We start from the raw sequence: 21202 nt of genomic DNA, 5'->3' as shown, positions 1-21202 counted from the left end.
AGCACAGTTCCTGGTACGCAACCAACGTCCATATGTCCTGACTGCTGTGGCTGTTTAGCTAAGGTGGGCTTCAGTGTTCTTACCTGAAATCCTGGCTACTGGTAGTCTCTGCTCTGCTTCCCACTTGTAAGTTTTGGTTTTATTTTTATATTTTAGCCTCAACAGAATGGGATCTCCCCACGCATGTTTAAGGCCTTTGTGAGCAAGAGCCACCCAGAATTCTCCTCCAACAGACAGCAGGATGCCCAGGAGTTTTTCCTGCACCTCGTGAATCTAGTAGAGGTAAGTCAGCCTTTAGAACGCTGGAAAGGGTTGTTAGGAGCGTGTCCAGCCCTCTCGTGCAGCCCCGCCGGTGTGGCCAGAACGCTGCCACCCCCAACCTCTCCCTATCTGGGCCCCTTATAGAGTTGGCATCTTTGGGGCTTTCTCTGTTTGGCCCACTTGATGTAATTGCTCCTCAAGCCTGGCTTTCTCGGCCTTCATGGGTCTCCCTGTTCTCCTAATTTGAATGTGTTCTAGGAGTGCTTATCCATTTTTTCGTTCCCTGTTTTTGTTTTTTTGTCTCTGTGACAAGCTCCTTGAGAGGCCAGTGTGGTATTTGGTATCCTCCTGTCCTCTGTCCTCCGAGATGCTCACTCTGGGCTCAGCAGGATTGAATCACATTCAATGCTGTGGTTCTTAAAGGCCACTGAGAATTTATGATTAAAGCCTTTTTTCCTCCCCTCTTAAAAAAATAACTACTTTTTCCCTGATGACTAATGTGTTCTTTGTGGAAATAGAGGCGCAGAAGAGAAAATCAAAGCCCCCCATACTGCCTGCTCCCCGGTACAAGCAGTGCTAACATTCTGGTGTCTGACTCCCTGCCTCCACCCCAGCGTTCATTCTCTGCTTGCTGGTTTGTGAGCAGTGTTTTCCACTTAACCTGTTGTGAACATTTTGCCATGTCATTATATACTCAAATATAGCCTACTTTCTTTTTTATTTGTGTATAATTTACATTAGTACATTTATAGAATTGTATCATACATGGCTTAATTTTTTAATTTAAACAAATTAAAAAAATTTTTTTAAATAAAAATTTGTTTAAATTAAAAAACTTTAAATTTTTAAAAATTTACTTTTTAATTATTTTTAAGCTTTTTATTTTATATTGAGGTATAGCCAGTTAACAGTGTTGTGATAGTTTCAGGTAAACAACAAAGGGACTCAGCCATCCATATATATGTATCCATTCTCCCCAAACTCCTCTCCTCTCCTGTCTACTACATAACATTGAGAAGAGTTCCATGTGCTTTATAACAGGTCCTTGTTGGTTATTACCCATTTTAAGTATAGCAATGTGTACATGTCCATCTCAAACAACCTAACTATACTTGGCTTAATTTTTCTGGTGCAGCCCTTGATTTTTTCCCCCTCCTTTCTCTTTACTTGGCCTTTCATATCTCCTTTCTTCTAATTCTGTCTAGCTCATGCCCTCTGCCATGACTTTTGATGGCTGCATACTATTTATTTATATGATGAACTATAATTTATTTAATCAGTCTCCCAGTTTTGGACTTTAGGTAACTACCAGTCTTTTGCTTTAAAGTACTCTGAACTGGTATGCCCAGAGGGAATGTTTAGTAACATCAGATCTTTTTACCAGATTAATATTTGATTCTGTGCTAATTTGTATATAAATCTGCCTACAATGCAGGAGACCCAGATTCGATCCCTGGGTCAGGAAGATCCCCTGGAGAAGGGAATGGCAACCCACTTCATTATTCTTGCCTGGGAAATCCCATGGACAGAGGAGCCTGGCGGACTACAGTCCATGGGGTCACAAAGAGTCGGACATTACTAAAATGACATAGCATGTGTGTCCCATGAAAGTAATATAAATTTACTGACTTGATATAATCTCATTTTCAGAGGAACCGCATTGGCTCGGAAAACCCAAGTGATGTTTTTCGGTTTTTGGTGGAAGAGCGGATTCAGTGCTGTCAGACCCGAAAAGTCCGCTACACGGAGAGGGTGGACTACCTGATGCAATTACCCGTGGCCATGGAGGCGGCAACCAACAAAGGTAGTGTTCCAAAGTGGGAAGTGAGCAGAGCGCTTCTTCACACGTGAAGACCCTCGAGTGGGAGACAGTGCGGTTTAGTTACTGCAGAGCTGTGTCTGGAGTAGACCTGGAATGTGTCTGCTCTGCCTGTCTCTTCTCATCTACTCTTCAGCCCCCATGTGGCTTTCTCTGAGATTTTCATGGAGCCGGTTATAGAGGAAACCTACTTCAGTGCCTATAAGTTTCAACAGCAGGTTGGTTTAGAGTCAGTTTAATTTGGAGGAAATTATTTGTAATTTAACATTATCACTTACAAGTTGTGCTGTAAAGTCTGAGGGAAGTGGTCAGAACTACATTTTTTGATGTGAGCCATTCAGGCAGAGGTCTCTTAAAAAGAATCCATCTTTGGCATCTGAGCAAGGTGCCTGTTGTGGGTGATAAAGTATGGCTGGGCCCTTTGTCAGGCACCCCTTAGAAAGGTCTCTGGACATTGGAAGCAGGAAGAAGGCAGATACCCAGGTGGAGGGGGTGATGCTCAGGGGAAATTTCCTTCAGTAAGTCTGATCTGCTTCTTTTCAGATAGAATAGATGAATGATATTTCTTAGAACTAACATCTTAGAAGCAGAAAAAGGAGAAATATCTGCTTAATTGCTTATCTCCTGTGAACTGGTCATTTTTGTAAAGTTCAAACACTCCTTGGGTGGCTTTTTTATTCTCTTTTTGCAGGGGTGGTGGGTAGTCACTTTATTGTGTTAATTGGAAAATGATTTTAAGATGAAACAATTTCCATTTTCTCTAAACTTTTACAGCTTTTGGCTAATTTTTAAATTCTTATTCATTACACAAAGTAGAAATGAGGTGGGGATCTGTGGTTTGGTTCCTTTTTAGCATGAGGCCTAATTGCTTTCTCTTGACTACCTTGGTGGATGCTGGCTAACATATTCTACTCAGTTCTGTGATCCTCTCTAAACTCACTGTTTATAATTTATAAGTGGTAGGTAGCTATGTTTGTTGTTGTTGTTGTTGTTGTTCAGAAAGGAGATTTGTAACTTAGTGTCAGGAAATTGATAGCTGGAAACACATAATGCTAGCATCCTAGACAGAAGTCCATCCTAAACCAATGGTGGACTGGGGAATGAACTGTAAGAGCATATCCAGATGTGTTTAAGAAAATACAAAGATACATCAGTGGTATATAAAAACTGACAAATCACAAGTGGTTTTTTGTATCACAGAAGGAGTTCCTGGAAAGGTCCATTTGAAATGTATAGAATTTTGACTTACAGGTGGTTTCCAAGAGTAGATCTACTGACTCTTGGGAAGCTCACAGTGTACTCACTTTTTTTCCCCTGGGTGTTCAGTCATTTGAGCAGGGATAGTGTAGAAAGCCTTCTGGGTTGGCTGCTCTGCTTTCTGCAGTGTCAGGTAACCCCGCATGAAGTTTTCTTGGCGGTGCTGGGTAGGATTGCAGGTCTGGTGCCTTGGGTAATTGTGTTCCTTATAGTTCATCCTGCTCCTTGGCCTGCACTCTCCATGACCTCTCATCATGGTCAAGGGCCAGGAAGAGGTGAGCCCTCGGATTTCTCTCAGCATGAAATTCTCTGGTGTGGAGACTTTGTGATTAGAGGGTAGTTTGGAGTCAAACCAGTCTTGACCTCTGGATAAATGAAAGCCCAGGTTCGTGCATCGCTTACAGCACATGTGTAGCCTGAACCTCTCACCTGGACTGTAATTCACAATTCCCTCCTGTCAGCCTCAAAGAGGAACAGGCAAAAAATGAATGGCTTGATGCAGCCTGGCATTGCCACTCTAAACACACTTTCAGCAGGCTCCTCTGGCTCTGTGGAGGGCAGCAAGTAAGAAGTCCTACCCACAGCCCAGAAGCCTTCAGGGAAGGCTGTTCATTGTTCAAGGGGCTCTTTCCTTTCAAGAAAATAAATGACTGCAGATTCATTTGTTTGCTCTTCTACGCAGATGAACTGATTGCCTATGAACTAACAAGAAGGGAAGCAGAATCAAACAGAAGACCCCTTCCTGAGTTGGTTCGTGCCAAGATACCATTCAGTGCCTGCCTGCAGGCCTTTTCTGAACCAGAAAATGTTGATGATTTCTGGAGCAGCGCCCTGCAAGCAAAGTCTGCGGGTGTGAAGTAAGTGTGTATGTGTGTGTGCTTGTGTGGTGGCAATAGGATGAGAAGGGGGCCTTGAGAGGTGGGGGCCAGTAGGGAAGGGCGAGGGGTGCTGCTGTACAGGTCTGTGCATGCTTGCTCATGTGTGGCCAGATGGGATTATGATTTAGACAACCCTAGTTGTCATAGACCTTGCTTGTATGAGGCCTATCCAGTGAGACAGGCTTGTTGTAATCTGTATCATGTGTAAGGGAGAGAATGCCTTTTTTTCTTTTCTTTTCTCTTTTTTACTGAGCAGGTATAGCCAAGAACTCTTGTGCCACATGGAAAGATGATATTAATGAAGAAATTCAAAAACTACTTATGACAGTCTTCAGTATTTAAACTCCACTGTGATAGATTCTGATTCCACAGTTAAAGATTTGACTTAGAACTTGGTGACTCTGTTCCTGCCTGGAGACTAGGGGTCTCAGGGCATCTCAAAGGGGACCTCAGGGTTCCTGGGCTTTGTTCCAATGAGCTGCTAAGACATGGTCAGGAGATGTTCTATTTCTATATTGTGATCCTTCTTGTCAGGGTTATGCATTTTTTTTTTTTTTGCCTCCACTTGACACCTTAGTTGATTTTATACAGTCAAGTCCTTGCCTGTGTACTTCATGCAGCTGGAGAAAGAGAACTCACAATGGCAGAAAAAGAGGGGAGGTCTAAAAGTCTCTGGAACTCATTACTTTCAGATATTCTTCAGCCTTTTTTTTCTGGGCTCAGCCTGAGCTCTAGGTGACATGAAAGGCAGGGAAGGATGGATGAGCTACTGCTGGCTGTTTTTTTTTTTTTTTTTATCACAACTACAAGTAGCAGTCAAACCTGAATCGCTTATTCTCTGTGACCGTCATCCCTCAAGATTCCTCTGTTTCAGATGATTGACTTCATGTGTTAAGAATGGGAAAACAAAAAGAATGTTTCAAAAGCTTTAAAGAAAAAGCCACATTTTCTTAACAATAATTTCTTTTAAAAAGTTTCTTCATATCCAGAGGAGATTTATAATAGCTCAGTTATCAGTTATCCATTGTGGAGTAAGTTTTCGTCCGAGGATTGCTCAGTTTTGGGGAGTGTGTATGTGTGTGTATGTGTGTGCATGTGTGTGTATGGCCTTGCAGATGAGAGAGCTGGCCTTGCAGGTGAGCTGGCATGTTAAATGTTCGTGATTCACTTCATTACAACTTGGGCACATCTTTGAGCAGTTAGAAAGCTACACGTTTTATTAGTGGCGAAAGCAGTTTTTTCCTCTCAACTTTATTGAAGTATAATTCACATAACGTTTTGTGAGTTTAAGATGTACTGTGTGATTTTTTTTAACTTTTTTTCTTTCTTTCTTATTGACAGTAGGCTGAAGATTCCACAAACATTTATCCTTTTCTCTTTGCACTTTAATTCTGACTCTGTATGGGAGGTGGAAGTGATCAGAAGCCTGGTGGCCTAGAAAGTCCCCAGCATCGGGTGTGAGTTGCAGGAAGGTCCTCACTGGCTGGTCTGCCTGGTCCCCCTTTTCTACTCTTCAGAGTCTTACAAGTGCAGGGTGTGGCCTACTCTCTAGGCCTGTGGGGAAGGCATCTTCTCATCAGTAGGAAAAGGGGCATCTTTGAAGTGGAGCTGGGAAGCATTAGCCTTCCACAGAGACAGTCTGTTACCCTTGGGCTGGTGGTCAGGAGATCTGGATTCTTCTCCTGTGTTCACTTCCCAACTTGAGCTCTAACCTGGGGCAAAGTCAGCAACCAGTTCCTTCTTACATCTGAGTGGAGGAATGATGGTTGCTGACCCACAAAATATTTAGTTGTAGGCAGAGGGGTTTCTACCTTCTCTAATCCTGAACAGTAGCTATTGAACGGGTTTCTTCTTTTTCTCTTTTACATGCACATGTGTGTATGTATGTTTATATACATCTTTTGGTTTAATGCATATGAAAGAAAGTTATTACGGGATGTATCACAATTGTTGGTAATTGAAAACTGGTCTTGTGGGAAGGGAAAAAGCAGTGTTCTAGGGTGATAAAGCAACTACCGTTATGGCACATTTATCAATATTATTCCATGTTATATGCTAAATGCATCCCATTAAATATTGCTTAATCACCCTAGTACTGCTGTGACATAGGCACTTTAGTCTCCCCATTTTACAGATGAGGAAGTAAAGGAAATATTAATAATGGCCACTAAGTGACAGACTTGGAAGTCATTAATTTGAAGTTTAAACTCTTAATCCTGTGTTGTATACTGCCCCATATTCCTTTCCTCCTTGCTTATGCTTGTATCTTTATAATCCTTATAGTGTTGTTTATTCTTTATTATACCTTATGTTTCAAATAATAGTTTTGGGGGAACTAGTTCAGTGAATTCCTAAAATATCTTTTTTTCTTTTTGTTATTTCCAGCAATATAGACATGATCTCTTTATTATGTTACTTTGGGGCCTTAAATTTTTCTTGTGTTAGACCCAGAGCCCAAAAGGCCAGGAAGAGACAAAAGATGTCCTCTTGGTAGATCTTGGGTCAGTATGGACCAGACATAAAGATCCTTCCCTTTTTGGTCCTGAACAGACAGTGACTGGGAAGAATATGTGTTTGGAAATTTTATTCACCCAGCAAATATTATTGCTCACCTAGTGTCTCTTGGGCAATGAACTGAATGAGATGGAGTCCCTCCCTTCAAGGAGCTCACAGATTAAAAGGTTGATAGGGACAGATTTCGTTTTAACCTTTATCATTAATGAACAGAAAGGAATGGTATGGGGCTCAGAGCATGGGCTTTAGGTGGACTGGCAGCGTTTGAATCCTCAGCGTAGAACTTACTGGTATGTGACCTTGGCCAAGTGACCTCACTTCCATAAACATCAGTTTCCTTATATGTAAACTGGGGATAATAATAGAACTTTATAGGGTTGAGGTGAGGATCAAGCATAAAATGCTTTGCATAGTGCCTGGTGGAGTAAATATACACTGTAATTGTTATTACATTACTTTTATCTTTTTTTTACCTTGGATTATACAGTTTGTGTTGATTAATTCTGTTTTTAATTATGATTTGGTTAATTATGTGGTTGATTATGTTTTTAATGTACTTAATGGAAATGATAGAATTTTTTTAGTCACCAGGTTTTCAATAGTGTTAATAAATTCACAGAGACAGACCGCTTATATATTAATATATTTTTCTTAATAAGGTTTTCATAATGTTTTTGCCTGATTTTGTAACCAGTGAACAATCGATGCGTATTAAATAAGGTAATGAGTTGTTGATAGGTAATGCCGTACTGTTGTCAGTCACTGTTCTAAGCTCTTTAGTCCTAACTCAGTTCCTGTAACAGTTCTTTGAGGCGAATTTATTCAGTGTCTATCTAGACCTTTTTGAATAATTTATATTTCAGTGGACTTTATTAAGTATATAACTTTTCAAGAAAAATTTTAATTCCAGGAATTAATTTTAGGAATAGAAGAGTAACTGGTGCATAATTTATAACCTTACCAGATTTAACAAACTTGCTGTCCCAAACCTGCAATTAATGAACGCCAAGTGTTAGTTTTGAGGTTGACTTGAACACATTAATATTAAGTGGTTACTGAATGTGTGATTCAAGTTGAGACCCTATATACAGAAGTTAATAAGGAATGTTTAACCAACAGGAAAAATACAATGTGGGCATCATCTAACCTGCTTTCTGGTACTCTCAGGTTGGTAGCTACCCACAACAAAGTGATGTGTTAAATTATCAGCCTTGAGTTCCCTCTACTGCCTCCCACTCCGTGGTATATTACCAGCTGATTCCTCACCCAGATACTGATCACAGAGCAACTTTAGGAATCTCTGGGATCCTGAACCACAGTCTAGAAATCATTGATGACTTTTGGTTGATTTCATTGTTATATATTTTCCAGATTTTAAATTTCTGTGGTTAGAGGAAGGGGTCAGAGAGGTGACACTTTTATAGTCTTTGAAAATATCACATGGTGTTTCTTGGTTTTTGGTGAAATTGAGGAGTTGGCTATATTTAAGAATGATATTAATACTGCTTCTCAGAAGATAGGAAAACCTAATTAGAGACAATATATAATTTCTGGAGAGAGAGCTAGGCTAATAGATCAGCTCCTTTAGTTTAGTTAAGCTCTTGTTTTTTGAGAAACTCCCTCATTGCCTGTACCCTGCTACCTTCCTTGTGATGGGAATTTGAGATCCAGAGTGGTTAAGTGACCTACTTGGGGCAAAATACAGGTCGGTGACAAGCCAGCTCAGTGTCCTTGGTCCTGTGATTCTAGCTCTTGCATGACAGGATCATGCTAACACCTTGGCTGTACACGGCACATTCTAGTGTGCCAGGTGGTTTCATGACACTGCATGACCGTCGCACAGCCCTGGCAGGCAGCTACTACTAATAACCCCATTTTGTAAATGTGAAGCCTCAAGGAGGGTTAGATTTTGAGTGAATTAAGTAGCATCCAAGTCTTCTGACACTTTTTGGACAATTCTCTGCCCCTGCACTGTGGCTTTTCTTCTGCACTAGGGGGCAGCAGAGCATTTGTATTGGATTTCTGAGTTCTGGGAAGATGCATTCCACATAGATTTGAAAAGTGGAGTTTGTAGGAAACATGTCCTAGAATCTTTTATTTTAAAAGGTACCTATCGTATCTGTTTAAATCTAAGTTTTTTCTATATACCTTACTGTACTCAGATTGACACTTGAGTAGAAAGGGTTTTTATAAACAAGATAATAAATGTGGAGAGAATGAGTTGAAACCGGGGCATGTATTTGATGTATTAGTTGAATAGTTGGTGTATAAAATCATCAAAGGCAAGTCCAGACAATTCAGCATTCATGAAAGTTTGAAAGGAAACTCAAGACATTAACCATATATATTAATTTAAAAAATTGAAGGCCCAGATTTAGATATTTTAGATACCTCATAGTACACACACACACCCACCCACCGACCCACACCTCCCTTTTATCATGAGGCCATAGATTTTAGGTGTGGTAGTATTTTAATGAGGCCCTGGCATTTCCAGTAGTCAGCCTCAACCAAAGTTCCGATATAACCTTCTGATGCCAACTCTGTGCTACAAGATAGCGACTTGTGGTCAGAGCAGATTGGGGGTGTGTCAGGACGGCTCAGGGAGCTTTTTCAAACTTCATATACAAACACAATGCAGGGTGCCCCCATGCATCTGCAAATATGTGTGACACTACCAAGGGTTTTAGGAAAACACAAACGTTTATAGTTGAAAACCACTTTTTAGAAATACAGAATGCCACAGCAAAGTAAAAGCAGTAATTTTGCAGGGTGTCCAAAATCATCCTTGGGGACAACCTTGTCCTGTGTTAAACATTGTCCTCTCGTGGAAAGGCCAGGATGAGTGGTGAGGTGGTATGTGTGTGTGTCCACTCCTGTGTGTGTGTGTCCGCTCATGTGTGCGTGTGTGTCCCTCCTCTTCACTGCAGGCCCTGGGACTGCTGGGTGTGCCTCAGACACAGCTTATGATGCTTCATGAACTGTATCCATAATTCTTATTGCCTGTTTCATTGATCTAATCCCCTTGTGTTTCTCAGAACATCTCGCTTTGCCTCATTCCCTGAATACTTGGTAGTGCAGATAAAGAAGTTCACTTTTGGTCTTGACTGGGTTCCCAAAAAATTTGGTAGGTATCTTTTGCATGCTTTTGCTTAAAACATTAAATTAGCTGTTTAAAAAACATGGCATGTGAAAGAGCCCATGCGGTAGGCTGCCAGAAACGGTCTCATTTCATTCTTTTTCCATAATTCCCACCTTTCTCTTTTGAAAGATATGATAAACACTGGTGGTAGTAAAAATAAATAAATAAACACAAATTGCTGCTTGCTTGCCCACTTCTCTAATAATGGGTTCTAAAATGGCCAGAATCTAAGAGTGAAAACAGGAGCCTCACAATTTCAAATCATGCCTCCCAAACTGGAACGTGATCTTGGTAAAATGTAGGTGCTGATTCAGCAGGTCTGGGATGGGGCCAGGGCTCTATATTCTAACATGTGCCCAGGTGATGCTGATGCTGCTGGTGCTACTGGTCCAAAAGTCATGCTTGGAGGTGCTAGTAACTGAAGATGTATCAATACTCTCTTTAGCATCTCTCCTCGACCTCTAAAGTAGGCGGGTATGGCTAATGACATTTGTTTAAATCATATGAACTTTATTAATAATAACATAAATACAGTCAGTTGTATTAAAAAGAAAAAGGGATGTGGCCAGATTGGGCTTCTTTCTAATCTTAAAGGCCCTTGACCACTTTTAGAGGTTATCTTTCCAGACAATGAGTAAGAACATTTTCTCTACCATCTCAATCAGATATGAATGTGTTCCTAGGCTGTCCTCAGGGCCGTGGAAGTCCATACAGTTTTTTTTTTTAGGTTAATTTTTTTTTAAGTTTTTTATTTTTTAAATTTTAAAATCTTTAATTCTTGGATCTCAGACTGCTTGCCAGTCTTTTAGTGTCTATGTTTTTGAGCACTTAAAAAACAAGTCAGTCCTAGGTTGGTTAATGAAGAACTCATCTGCTCATCTGAAGGGGATAAGTAAAAAGAATGTAAAATCTGCAGGAGTGATTTCCCAGAAACCTCTGGCACTAGCTGTTAGCATAGCCCTGATCTCCACATGGCATTATGCAGCCCTTGAGCCTGTAGCTCATTCCTCTTCCTGGTGGAATAATTTTGTGGGCAGGGAGGAGGGCCAAGGGCAGGTTACTCATCACTCAGCCTTTCCTCCTTGGACCCAATATGCACCCCAGAGAGAAAACTGACTTCTTCGAAAGGCTTTGAACTGCTTTGGAAACAGTTTTATTTTCTTTGTCCTTGGAATTTTGGTAAAGGATGCCAAATTCAGATCAGATTTCATAGTCTTGCTGAATTTAAAGCAGCCTCAAAGCTTTCTTTAATGAACCTGAAAATTTCTGTTGAGGAGCAGTTGTTTTGATTTTGTTGGTCAGACATTGTGTTTGATTTTGCTGTTTGCTGAGATTAAATTTTTTTTTTTTTTTAAACTAAGCCTTTTCTTTGGGTGGTTGTTTTAAAGTAGGACTTACACACCTAACATTGTAGCTGGTTTTGGGGATGGTATTTTCAGATTCTGTTTGCTAGCCCAAGAGACATATCCTGCACCAACATTTGAATCCATTTTCCATTATTACCATATCTGACTGTGTGCAGTACAAATTTGCAACAGGCTGTTAGACTCATACATATATTTTGTATTTGAATAAGTCAACATAATGACAACTGAGCTGAGAAGTTAAAAAAAAGTATGCCTCAAGATGAATACACTTGAAGTTCAAGTAATTTCTTTAAAGCTTCAGTTTTTATTACCTTCGGTAGAATAATCACAGTACCCATGGTGATCAGAGAAAAGGCATAAACTATGGGTTGCAAACTCAAATGCCTAATGAGGACAGAGTGATAATATAAATGACAGGAGTAGGCTGGGTATAAGAAACACATAGCTATAGCTGTCTTATCCTTTCTTTAGTATTCCCATTTTGGATGGAGACATGGATTAGGAAAACATTTCCCTATCATAAGAATCAGAACACTGCACATGTGATGCTCAGGTTCATGGGGGCAGGAGGAGTGGTGAGGTCTGTGGCAGACAGACACGGAGGGCATATTACCTTGGAGTGAAAGCTGAGAATCAGCCCCAGGCAGTTGTTGTCACATGAGATTCTGCTACAGCTTTTTTTTTTTTTTTCCTTCAAAATGAGTTGGAAGTCTGGAGTTTTGAATTGAAATCTCTGATTTAAAAATTGAAATGTGTTCCGACATTTTAAAAACAGCCAACAGAAAGTGTCTACAGATGTTGTATGGGCTCCCAGTTTTCGACCTCTGGCTTCCCTCATTTCTTGTTGTTCAGTATGAAATCCTGCATCTGTGTTTCCCCCGGTTCTACCTTAAACTCTAATCAGTCTTAGTCAGTTTTCTGGTCCTGTGACTTACTCCCAGGAACTATAACACATCCCTTGGCTCTGCCTAGACACGTGTACCTAGTTAGTGGTGCTAGATTGAGGAGGTGCTTGTGGTTATTTGGAGAGTCCAGTGAGTATAATCTCTCTCATTTTGCAGATGTTTCTATTGATATGCCAGACCTACTTGATGTCAACCATCTCCGAGCCAGGGGGTTGCAGCCAGGAGAGGAGGAACTTCCAGACATCAGCCCCCCCATAGTGATTCCTGGTGACTCTAAAGGTACCGTCTTCTGCCAGGAGGACCTTCTCAATGCCTTCCCGCTCCTCTGCTGGAACAGTCCCTTTTGCTCCCTCACTATGTTGTCCCGTGGTGCTTTCCTGTGTTGTAACCCACCACAGACATACAGAATTGAAGCCTGGCTGCAAACCTTGAGCTTAAAATATTAATAGTCACAGGAAGAGACACAGCCCCAACATGAGTGAACCAAATGGGTCCATGGAAATCACAAGCAGCAGAGGGCAGCAGGTCTCCAGGAAGTTTTTGGCTTACCTTGCCTCTGCCTTTGCCTCCCTCCTCCCGTCCTCTGATAAGCCTATGGGGAAGAGGAGTGTGTTTTCAGTGGGTTCTTCATCTAGGGGAGCTGTGTCCTTCTTGGAATATCTTTGGAGAACCAGAAAGGGAAATTGAACAGTGTGTGTTGGTTTTAAAAATCTTGCCCACGTCTCACCTCTCCAGCTTCATTACTGCTTCATAGAAAGAGAACAGTTTGAGCTTCTCTTACTCTCTGTGAACCTTAAAGTGGTCCTCGTGAAGAATACTTTTTAAGAGAAAAGTACATGCGAAAAATCATTGCCTTTGTGAGTCCAAGAACAGCATGGAGAGATCTTGGCTTCATTATTAGTTCAGTTATTCTGGTGAAATCACGTTCATTCTGGCTTTGTTAGCCCACGTGTTTGCTGTTCGCCTTCCTAATGAGTTAATTAGGTACATTAGCTAATAGTGCCAGAGTGCTTAGGGCGCCTGCCCCACAGGATGGCTGTCGGCTGAGCAGTGACCATTATTGGTGACCCTGTTGGGGTATAAACTGAATCCGGGAGGAGCAAGAGAGGAGTCAAGATTGGCACCTGTGTTACATTATTCTCTAACGCTGAGTCCAATGCTAAGTTGCAGAGGGTGGAGAGCAGGGAAGGGGTCTGTAGGTGGGATGGTCCAGGCTGTGTGGTATAGGTGGTTCGTTAAAGGAATTCTAAAAACATCAGTCCTCAGAGTGTCCGAGAACTGCAAGATGGTTTATTAGCATTGCTCCTGCTTTTTCTGACGTTTATAACAGAGTTCTTGGATTGTAATTAAATGGAGTTCTTAGAAGTACAGGGAAGGAAATTATTTAGTTCCTTAAGATGATCAGCAGAGCATCATGTTTTATCTGCTCTAAATGCCTGAAACTGAGTATTCTCCCTCCTTGCTGGAATGACTTTATGTCGGGTTGGCTGGTCTGCATGGAGGACCAGGGAGCTGACAACAGTGTGGGGTCTTAATGGGTGGGGGTGAGGGAGTGCTCTGGGTTAACTCTTTTTCTTTCTCTAGAACTCTTTGCCATGGTTGGGTCTCACTTCTTGCCCTCTCCTTTGATTTCCAGATCGCCTGATGACCCAACTGATAGACCGTATGTATCTTTTATGTTTTTTCTCAGTGTCCTACCATTGTTACTGGTCTAACGCATTTAGCTGTGGGGGTTCAGTAAAGGGCGTTGTTCTATACATGTGTGTGTGCAGCTTTTCCTGGGTGGGAATAAATCTTGGTCTGCAAGTTGAGGTTACAGCAAATCTAAACCAGTAGTGTGGTGAATAGATGGTCCTGTGTTTCGGGAGAGAGAACTTCAGTGTGAGAGCCAGCCAGCCCTGAGTCAGAATCTTGGCTTTGCCATTTGTGGCTGTGTGACCTAGAATCATTAACATCTCTGAGCGTCAGTTTCCTCATATGTGAATGGGGGATACTGATGCCATTTCTTCCTTCCCTGGCCGTATGAGTAGGTCTCTTGCTGCAGTGATAGTACAGTGACCTGTCACTTTGTCCACTTCTTCAGGGCACATAATGAAGATACGCGGGTGACAGGAAATGGTAGTATTAATTAATGCTCCTAAGGGTGTCAGTGTCATCGGAGTGTCTGTTAATTTTGTAGTCATTTAGTTCCTCAATCCTGGGTGAGTTGATACTTTTGATTTTCTGAAGAACATGAAAAAAAGCAAACTATTTTATAGTCAATATTTAGATATTAATTAGGAGGAAGAAGGAATATGTTAACACAAAATACTCTGAATCTTCTTGTCTACAAAGCCTTGCCGGAGACACTGTTGTTAATTTTGAAGTTTAAGTGTTTCACTTTGCCAAAAAACACTTTATGTGATTGATCATGTGACTTAGACCTCCATGCTTGCCTTCTTGGGTCAATTTTGATTTGCTGGTTGCTGAAGAGGCTGTTAGGGGCAGTGAGGGTCATGGGCAAACCATTGCCTCTGCAAATAATCTGATTGTAATGATAACAGTATTTTTGAATGGTCACCATGAGTCATTGTTGAGTTTATTACTCCATAAATTCTTTTAACTGTGTATAAATGTACTATTATAATAATACAAAGTCCAGCTTCTTATTTGATTGTCACAGTAAGATGGGCAGAGCAGGTGACCTTTATACAGAGGATAAAAGTGATACCCAGGAAAATTCAGAGACCTAAGAGCTAGGACCAGAGCCAGAGCTAGGCGTCAGGCATGCTTTTATGTCACTTGACCTTGTCTGAAGTGTGAGGAGTTTGCTGGCTGTCCCAACCCTGCAGAGAGCCAGTCTCCAGGATCTTGCTCCAGGGGAGGTGGAGGGTGGCTGGAACTGTATCAGAGGAGTCTGACTGTGAGCAGTTCAGCTCACAGTCAGCAGTTTTCCATTTTCCTCCTGATTTAAGCCTGCTGTATTCACCAGGAGAAAACAACATTATCTGGGGTTAATTGCAAAGATTTTCTTATATGCTTTCTTTTAAGAGTTTTGTAGTTTTAGCTTTTACATTTAGGCCAGTGATACATCTGGAGTTAATTTTTGCATATGATGTGAGATAGGGATCCAAATTTCAGCAGTTCAGCTCACAGTCAGCAGACATTTAAAAGGAGTAACTTTGATTATATTCTTACTATAAATGAAAAGATATGTAGAAATTACGTATTAGTGATGAGTCATCTCTGGTTTCACCACCCATCTATGGCCAGTATGAACATTTGGCATCTGTCCTTCTGCTATTCTTTACCTATGCCTGGTTCACTCTATTTTCCCCAAAATGGAATTAGACATTTTCAGTTTAATATGCTGTTACATGCATGCATACACTTATTAAGCTGCATTACTTAACCGCATTCTAGAGAACAGAGTCTTTCACAAGGTGTTGAAAAGTATTCTCTGAAAGAGTTTCATAGTTTCTGCCCAGAGGAATCCTTTTTTAATTACTAAACTTTTAAAATATTTTAAAAATTTTATTTGAAGTAGCACTGATTTACAATGTCATATTAGTTTCAGGTATATAGCACAGTGATTCAGTTATACATATCTATGTCTATTTTTTTCAGATTTTTCTAGGTTATTATAAAATATTGAGTATAGTTCCCTTTCCTATACAGTAGGTCCTTGTTGGTTATCTATTGTGTATACTGTAGTATGTACATGTCAATCCAGACCTACTACAGGAGTCTTTATTACAGGACTTTAGAATTTTCACTCCCTTAATGAACACTGTGAATTTCTAGGGAGAACAGAGAATGTAGGTTTAAAAAACTTATTTGACCATGGGAGCCCTTTGTTTTGTGGTTCGTTAATTTTGTGGTTCATTTCTCTTAGAACACTAGGATTCTCTAGAACACAATTGAGGAATCACTGTTGTCCTATATCATTGCTTTCTTAAAATTTTATCTTGATAGGATGTCCCGTGTATCCTCATTGTGAGATAGAACTTTGGTAAATACATTTTCAGTATAATTTTTGTAGAACAGATATTTCTGTTCCTCAGTTCTACTACTGTTTGCTGCCTCTGGCAGAGTTTTCAGTAGATTATAGACCTCAGGGCGTGGAAGACAAAAGGGGGATATTTTGTGCTCCAGTTCCCTCTCAGCCTTTGGTGTAATTTGAGAGCCTCGTGTAGGTGGTATGTGTACACACACATGGACATACATCACACCCATGTACATGTATGTGTATGAATGAATATACATACAAACCTATAGACATGTGTATGTATAGGTGTGTGTTTACACACCTCTCTACCCATGGTTTCGTCACTAAGTCGTGTCCGACTCTTGCGACCCCATGGACTAGAGGCCGCCAGGCTCCTCTGTCCATGGGATTTTCCAGGCAGGAATACTGGAGTGGGTTGCCATTTCCTTCTCCAGGGCATCTTCCCGACCCAGGGATTGAACACGGGTCTCCTGCATCACAGGCAGATTCTTTTCCGTCTGTGCCTCCAGGGAAGCCCTCTCTACCCATATCTATATATTATTGTGAAAAGAAAAGAAAATCTGTATCTAAGCCAAAGTTATGTTTGTAAAGCAATCCTTTTAAATATCTTAAGTGTATACAGTTAAAAAATTTTCCTTCTTTCTTAATGTTGGCTCTCCATGTCTCAGACTGATTGCATCCTTTGATTGCTGATATATCTAAAGACCTGGTATAACTTTCTGTGAGGTTTAAGGGATAAGCTTTTTGGCCTGCAGAGAATGCTTTCTCTTCCAATTTCAGTCCTAAGAGAGCCTGCTGTAGTGGTCTTGAGAGTGATGTAAGAGACTGAAATGGTTCTGGGAATACACTAGATCTCCCCATAGGAAATTAGGGAGTTGTTTTTCAATGCTTGGATTGTTCAGGTGATTACCATGGTTCCTATTTGGTCAACGATAAAAACTCAGCTAAAATAGCTTAATATTTGGATGGCTTAAAACAAAACACAGTTAAACCACCATCTAAACAAACAAAATAGCACCTTCTTTGGGTAGCATGTGGATAAGGGGTGAAGAGAAGCTAAGACAAGAAGAAATAGGGTTGACTTTTTACGCCAGACTATCCTGTGTGCTCTGTAGCATCAGATATTGATGAGTCTTCGGTGATGCAGCTGGCTGAGATGGGCTTCCCTCTAGAAGCGTGTCGGAAGGCTGTGTATTTTACTGGAAATATGGGAGCCGAGGTGGCCTTCAACTGGATCGTTGTTCACATGGAAGAGCCAGGTAGGTGGTCAGAAGGTGGGCTGGCTTTGGAGTCTGACATGATTGGCCCTCAGTGATGTTAAGCCTTGGTCCTTCTGTGTCCTCAGGGTGTGTCCCAGAAAATGATTTATCAGCTCATAATCTGCTACACGGAGTGGATGGGAGAGGATGGCTATTTTGCCTGTGTAGCAAAGTCACAGTCTTTGCTTTCCTCTTTCAAATAATAGCTTTGTTGAGAGAGAATTCACCCTTTTAAAATGTATAATTCAGTCGCAAAAAAAAACACAAAAAACTTTGGAAAGATGTGCGATATACTTCTAGCTAAGAAATGATGAGAACTTGAGCTAAAAGAATGTGCCTGAAGAAATAGGGGCTGTTTAGTTAGCATTAACTTTTACCTACTTTATTAAGGTATAATTCACATACCATATAATTCCTTCATTTAAAGTATACATTTCACTTGTATAAATCTTAATTATGTTGAATTGGTTCATAGAGCTTTTCAGGTCTACTATATCCTTCTACTTTTCTGTCTATTCATTCTATTAATTTTTGAGTTTGATATTGAAACTCCAACTAAAAATCTTAATTTATCTACTTAAAAAAATAATTGTAATATATAGTGGAACTATATGTAACTTTGTTCTGTGATTTCCAAGTCTCCTATAAACGTGTTATCATACTTTCAGAATTTAAAAAATAAAGAGGAAAAAGAATTTCCCCAGATAAAAAGTGTATATTACAGTGCTTTTTTAGTAAATTCACAGAGTTTTGCAACCATCCAGAAAGAAATTCTGTAGATAATAGAAGTCGCTTTCCATTTTCCCTGTTCTTCCCAGCCCCTGGCAATCCCTAGTCAACATTCTTTCTGGCTCTGTGGATTTGTCTGTTCTGGATGTTTCATATAAATGGAATCATGTAATGTGAGATCTTTTGTTTCTGGTTTCTATCACTTAGCATCATGCTCTCAAGGTTCATTTATGTTGTGGCATGTATTGGTACTTTATTTCTTTTTATGGTTGATAATAGTCTGTTGTATGGGCATACTGTGTTTTATTTATGCTTTCATCGATTGATGGATATTTGGGTTTCCACTTTTTGGCTATTATGAATAATGCCGCTATACACATTTTGTGTACAAAGTTTTTTTAGAAATATATTTTAAAATTTATTTTTTTTTTGGCTTCACTTTGTTGGCTGTGTGTGGGCTTTCTCTAGTTGCAGCGAGCGAGGGCTACCCTTCATTGTGGTGCACGGGCTTCTCATTGCGGTGGCATCTCTTTGTGGCTTCATTGTGGCAGGCAGGCTCAAGTGCAGGAGCTTCAGTAGGTGCAGCACGTGGGCTCAGTAGCTGTGGTGCAAGGGCTTAGTTGCTGTGAAGCATGTGGGATCACCCCCTGCCAGGGATTGAACCTGTGTCCTCTGCATTGACAGGCAGGTTCTCAGCCACCAGACAATCAGGGAAGTCCCCATGTACAAATTTTTATATTTTTTGTTTTTATGTTATTCCATTCATTTCTCGTGAATGGAATTTCTCTGTCAAATAGTAACTCCATGTTTAACTCTCTTGGAAGCTACTGAACTGTTTTTTTACCAATGACAGTGTAACATCCCCACTAGCAATGTATGAGGGCTTCAGTTTTCCTGCATCCTCACCAACCCTTGTTAAATCTCATTGTGGTTTTGATTTGCATTTCCCTAATGGCTAATGATGAATGCCTTTTCATATGCATATTGACCAATTACCTATCTTTGGAGAAATATCTATTCATATGCTTTGTCTGTTTTTAATGAGGTTAGTTGTCTTTGTATTTTTGAGTTCGAAGAGCTCTGGATACAGTTACCTTATGGGATATATGGTTTACAAATATGTTCTGTTGTATGGGTTATCGTTTCACTTTCTTGATAGTATCCTTTTGTCTATTTTTTTTCTTTTGTCACTTTGTGCTTTTGGTGTTGTATCTAGAAAACCATTGCCTAACCCAAAGGTCACAAAGATTTTCTTACATGCTTTCTTTTAAGAGTTTCGCAGTTTTAGCTTTTATATTAAGGCCAGTGATCCATCTGGAGTTAATTTTTACATATGATGTGAGGTAGGGATCCAAATTTATTCTTTTGAATGTGGATAGGTAGTTGTCCCAGCACCATTTGTTGAAAAGACTGTCCTTTCCCCACTGAATGGTCTCAGTACCCTTGTTGAAAATCAGTTGACCATAGATACATAGGGTTATATCTGAACTCTGAATTCTGTTCTATTAGGCTATTGATCTATATGTTTGTTCTTATGCCAGTTTTAGACTGTCTTGATTATTGTAACTTTAGGTATTTTTTCTTGTTAGCTCTAGAGGATTGTTTATTTCAAGACCCAAAAAAGGAAAGGGCCTGAGTGTGATTCTTTTCTCCAGATTTTGCTGAACCGCTGACCATGCCTGGTTATGGAGGAGCAGCTTCTGCTGGGGCCTCTGTTTTTGGTGCTACTGGATTGGATAACCAACCTCCGGAAGAAACTGTAGCTATTATTACCTCCATGGGATTCCATCGAAATCAGGCTATTCAGGCCCTGCGAGCAACGGTAAGCATGAGAGACATGTGAACCCCTGCCTCTTCTGTTTTGTTACTGGCAACTGAAACTTTCCAGTGTCCTCTGATCATTTTGAATAATGTCTGTCTCACACCCACTATTCCCCAGAAGGGTTTATTAACATGTAGTATATATAAAGGTAAAATAAATGATTGAGGGAAGCATTCAGAGATTTTAAGAGTAAGGATATTTTCAAAAAGCGAGGGAGATAATACAATGGAGGTAAGATAATCCAGCTGAAAGACACTCTGTGTCCTCTTAATGTTCATTAGCATGACTTTACTTGGAGCTTGCTTGTGGCCTTAGAAGAAGGAGGGATGCTTGAGATCCTATGTTCAATAAGGCAGTCCCTTCAGGAGAAATTGTGCTTTTCTGATACCAAGATCTTGGAGCGTTCTCTCTCAAAAGTCCTCATGGAGAAAGAAGTCTCTTTGGAATTATCTGCTTCTGTTTCTCTCTGTGGAGAGAAGTTTTATCAGGTATTCGTGAAGTCCTGATATTATCAGGAAAGACAGGACCAGGATATTGGAGGGTAGACAGAGGCCTTCCTCTTGCAGTGCAGACATCTGTTTAATATTGAGGGAAAGTACTTTTTTTTTTTTTCCTCACACCATAATCCATTTTTGAGGGCTTCCCTGGTGGCTCAGTGGTAAAGCCTGCCAATTCAGGAGACCCGGGTTTGATCTCTGGGTTGGGAAGTTCCCCTGAGGAGGAAATGGCAACCCACTCCAGTACTCTTGCCTGGGAAAATCCATGGACAGAGGAGCCTGGTGGGTTATAGTCCAAGGGAACAAGATTGCAAGCATTGGACATGACTTAGTGACTAAACCACCAGAACCAATCCATTTTTGAGTGGATATCTGCTCCCGAGTCCTTCTTGCCATCCTGACTGGGCTCTGATTTGGCCCCTTGCTGAGGTCACAGAGGCTCTCGGCTGGCTCCTGACAGTTTGGCTGGAACAATCTGTTTCCTTTTAAAATGCTTGAAATGTTTCAACCGGCGTTTGTTATACTCAGTGTACTTGTTTATGCCCCAATTATTTTACTTGCTTGACTGTTTAATTGGAGATTTTGCCTACATCTAAACAGATTGTTTAACTCATCAAGTAATGTCACAAAGGGGATTGACGGAAATGCTTTTATGGTCCATTGATTTGAATTACATGGAGTTCAGTTTAAAACAATGTAACTTAACTACCCAGTGTTGTCTTCATTAATCAAGGCATCATCTTGTCTCTGCTGCAGTTCAGTCA

General features: G+C 40.5%; 1 protein-coding gene across 2 annotated transcripts in view; it reads left to right on the top strand.

The window, feature by feature from the left end:
* USP13 (ubiquitin specific peptidase 13) overlaps positions 1-21202 on the top strand; it is a 136695-nt gene that overhangs the window by 86559 nt on the left and 28934 nt on the right. For both annotated transcript variants that reach the window (XM_069559449.1, XM_069559459.1), the window contains 8 exons: positions 157-282; positions 1912-2065; positions 4020-4194; positions 9768-9856; positions 12300-12422; positions 13780-13806; positions 17247-17390; positions 19775-19941. In XM_069559449.1, the coding sequence (XP_069415550.1) occupies positions 157-282; positions 1912-2065; positions 4020-4194; positions 9768-9856; positions 12300-12422; positions 13780-13806; positions 17247-17390; positions 19775-19941 (1005 nt within the window). The remainder of the gene's footprint in view (positions 1-156; positions 283-1911; positions 2066-4019; positions 4195-9767; positions 9857-12299; positions 12423-13779; positions 13807-17246; positions 17391-19774; positions 19942-21202) is intronic.

Source organism: Ovis canadensis, chromosome 1 (genome assembly GCF_042477335.2).
Source record: "Ovis canadensis isolate MfBH-ARS-UI-01 breed Bighorn chromosome 1, ARS-UI_OviCan_v2, whole genome shotgun sequence".
In the NCBI taxonomy this organism is placed as follows: Eukaryota; Metazoa; Chordata; class Mammalia; order Artiodactyla; family Bovidae; genus Ovis; species Ovis canadensis.
The sequence above is the reverse complement of the archived record's forward strand: the minus strand, read 5'-3'. Positions and strand labels throughout refer to the sequence as shown.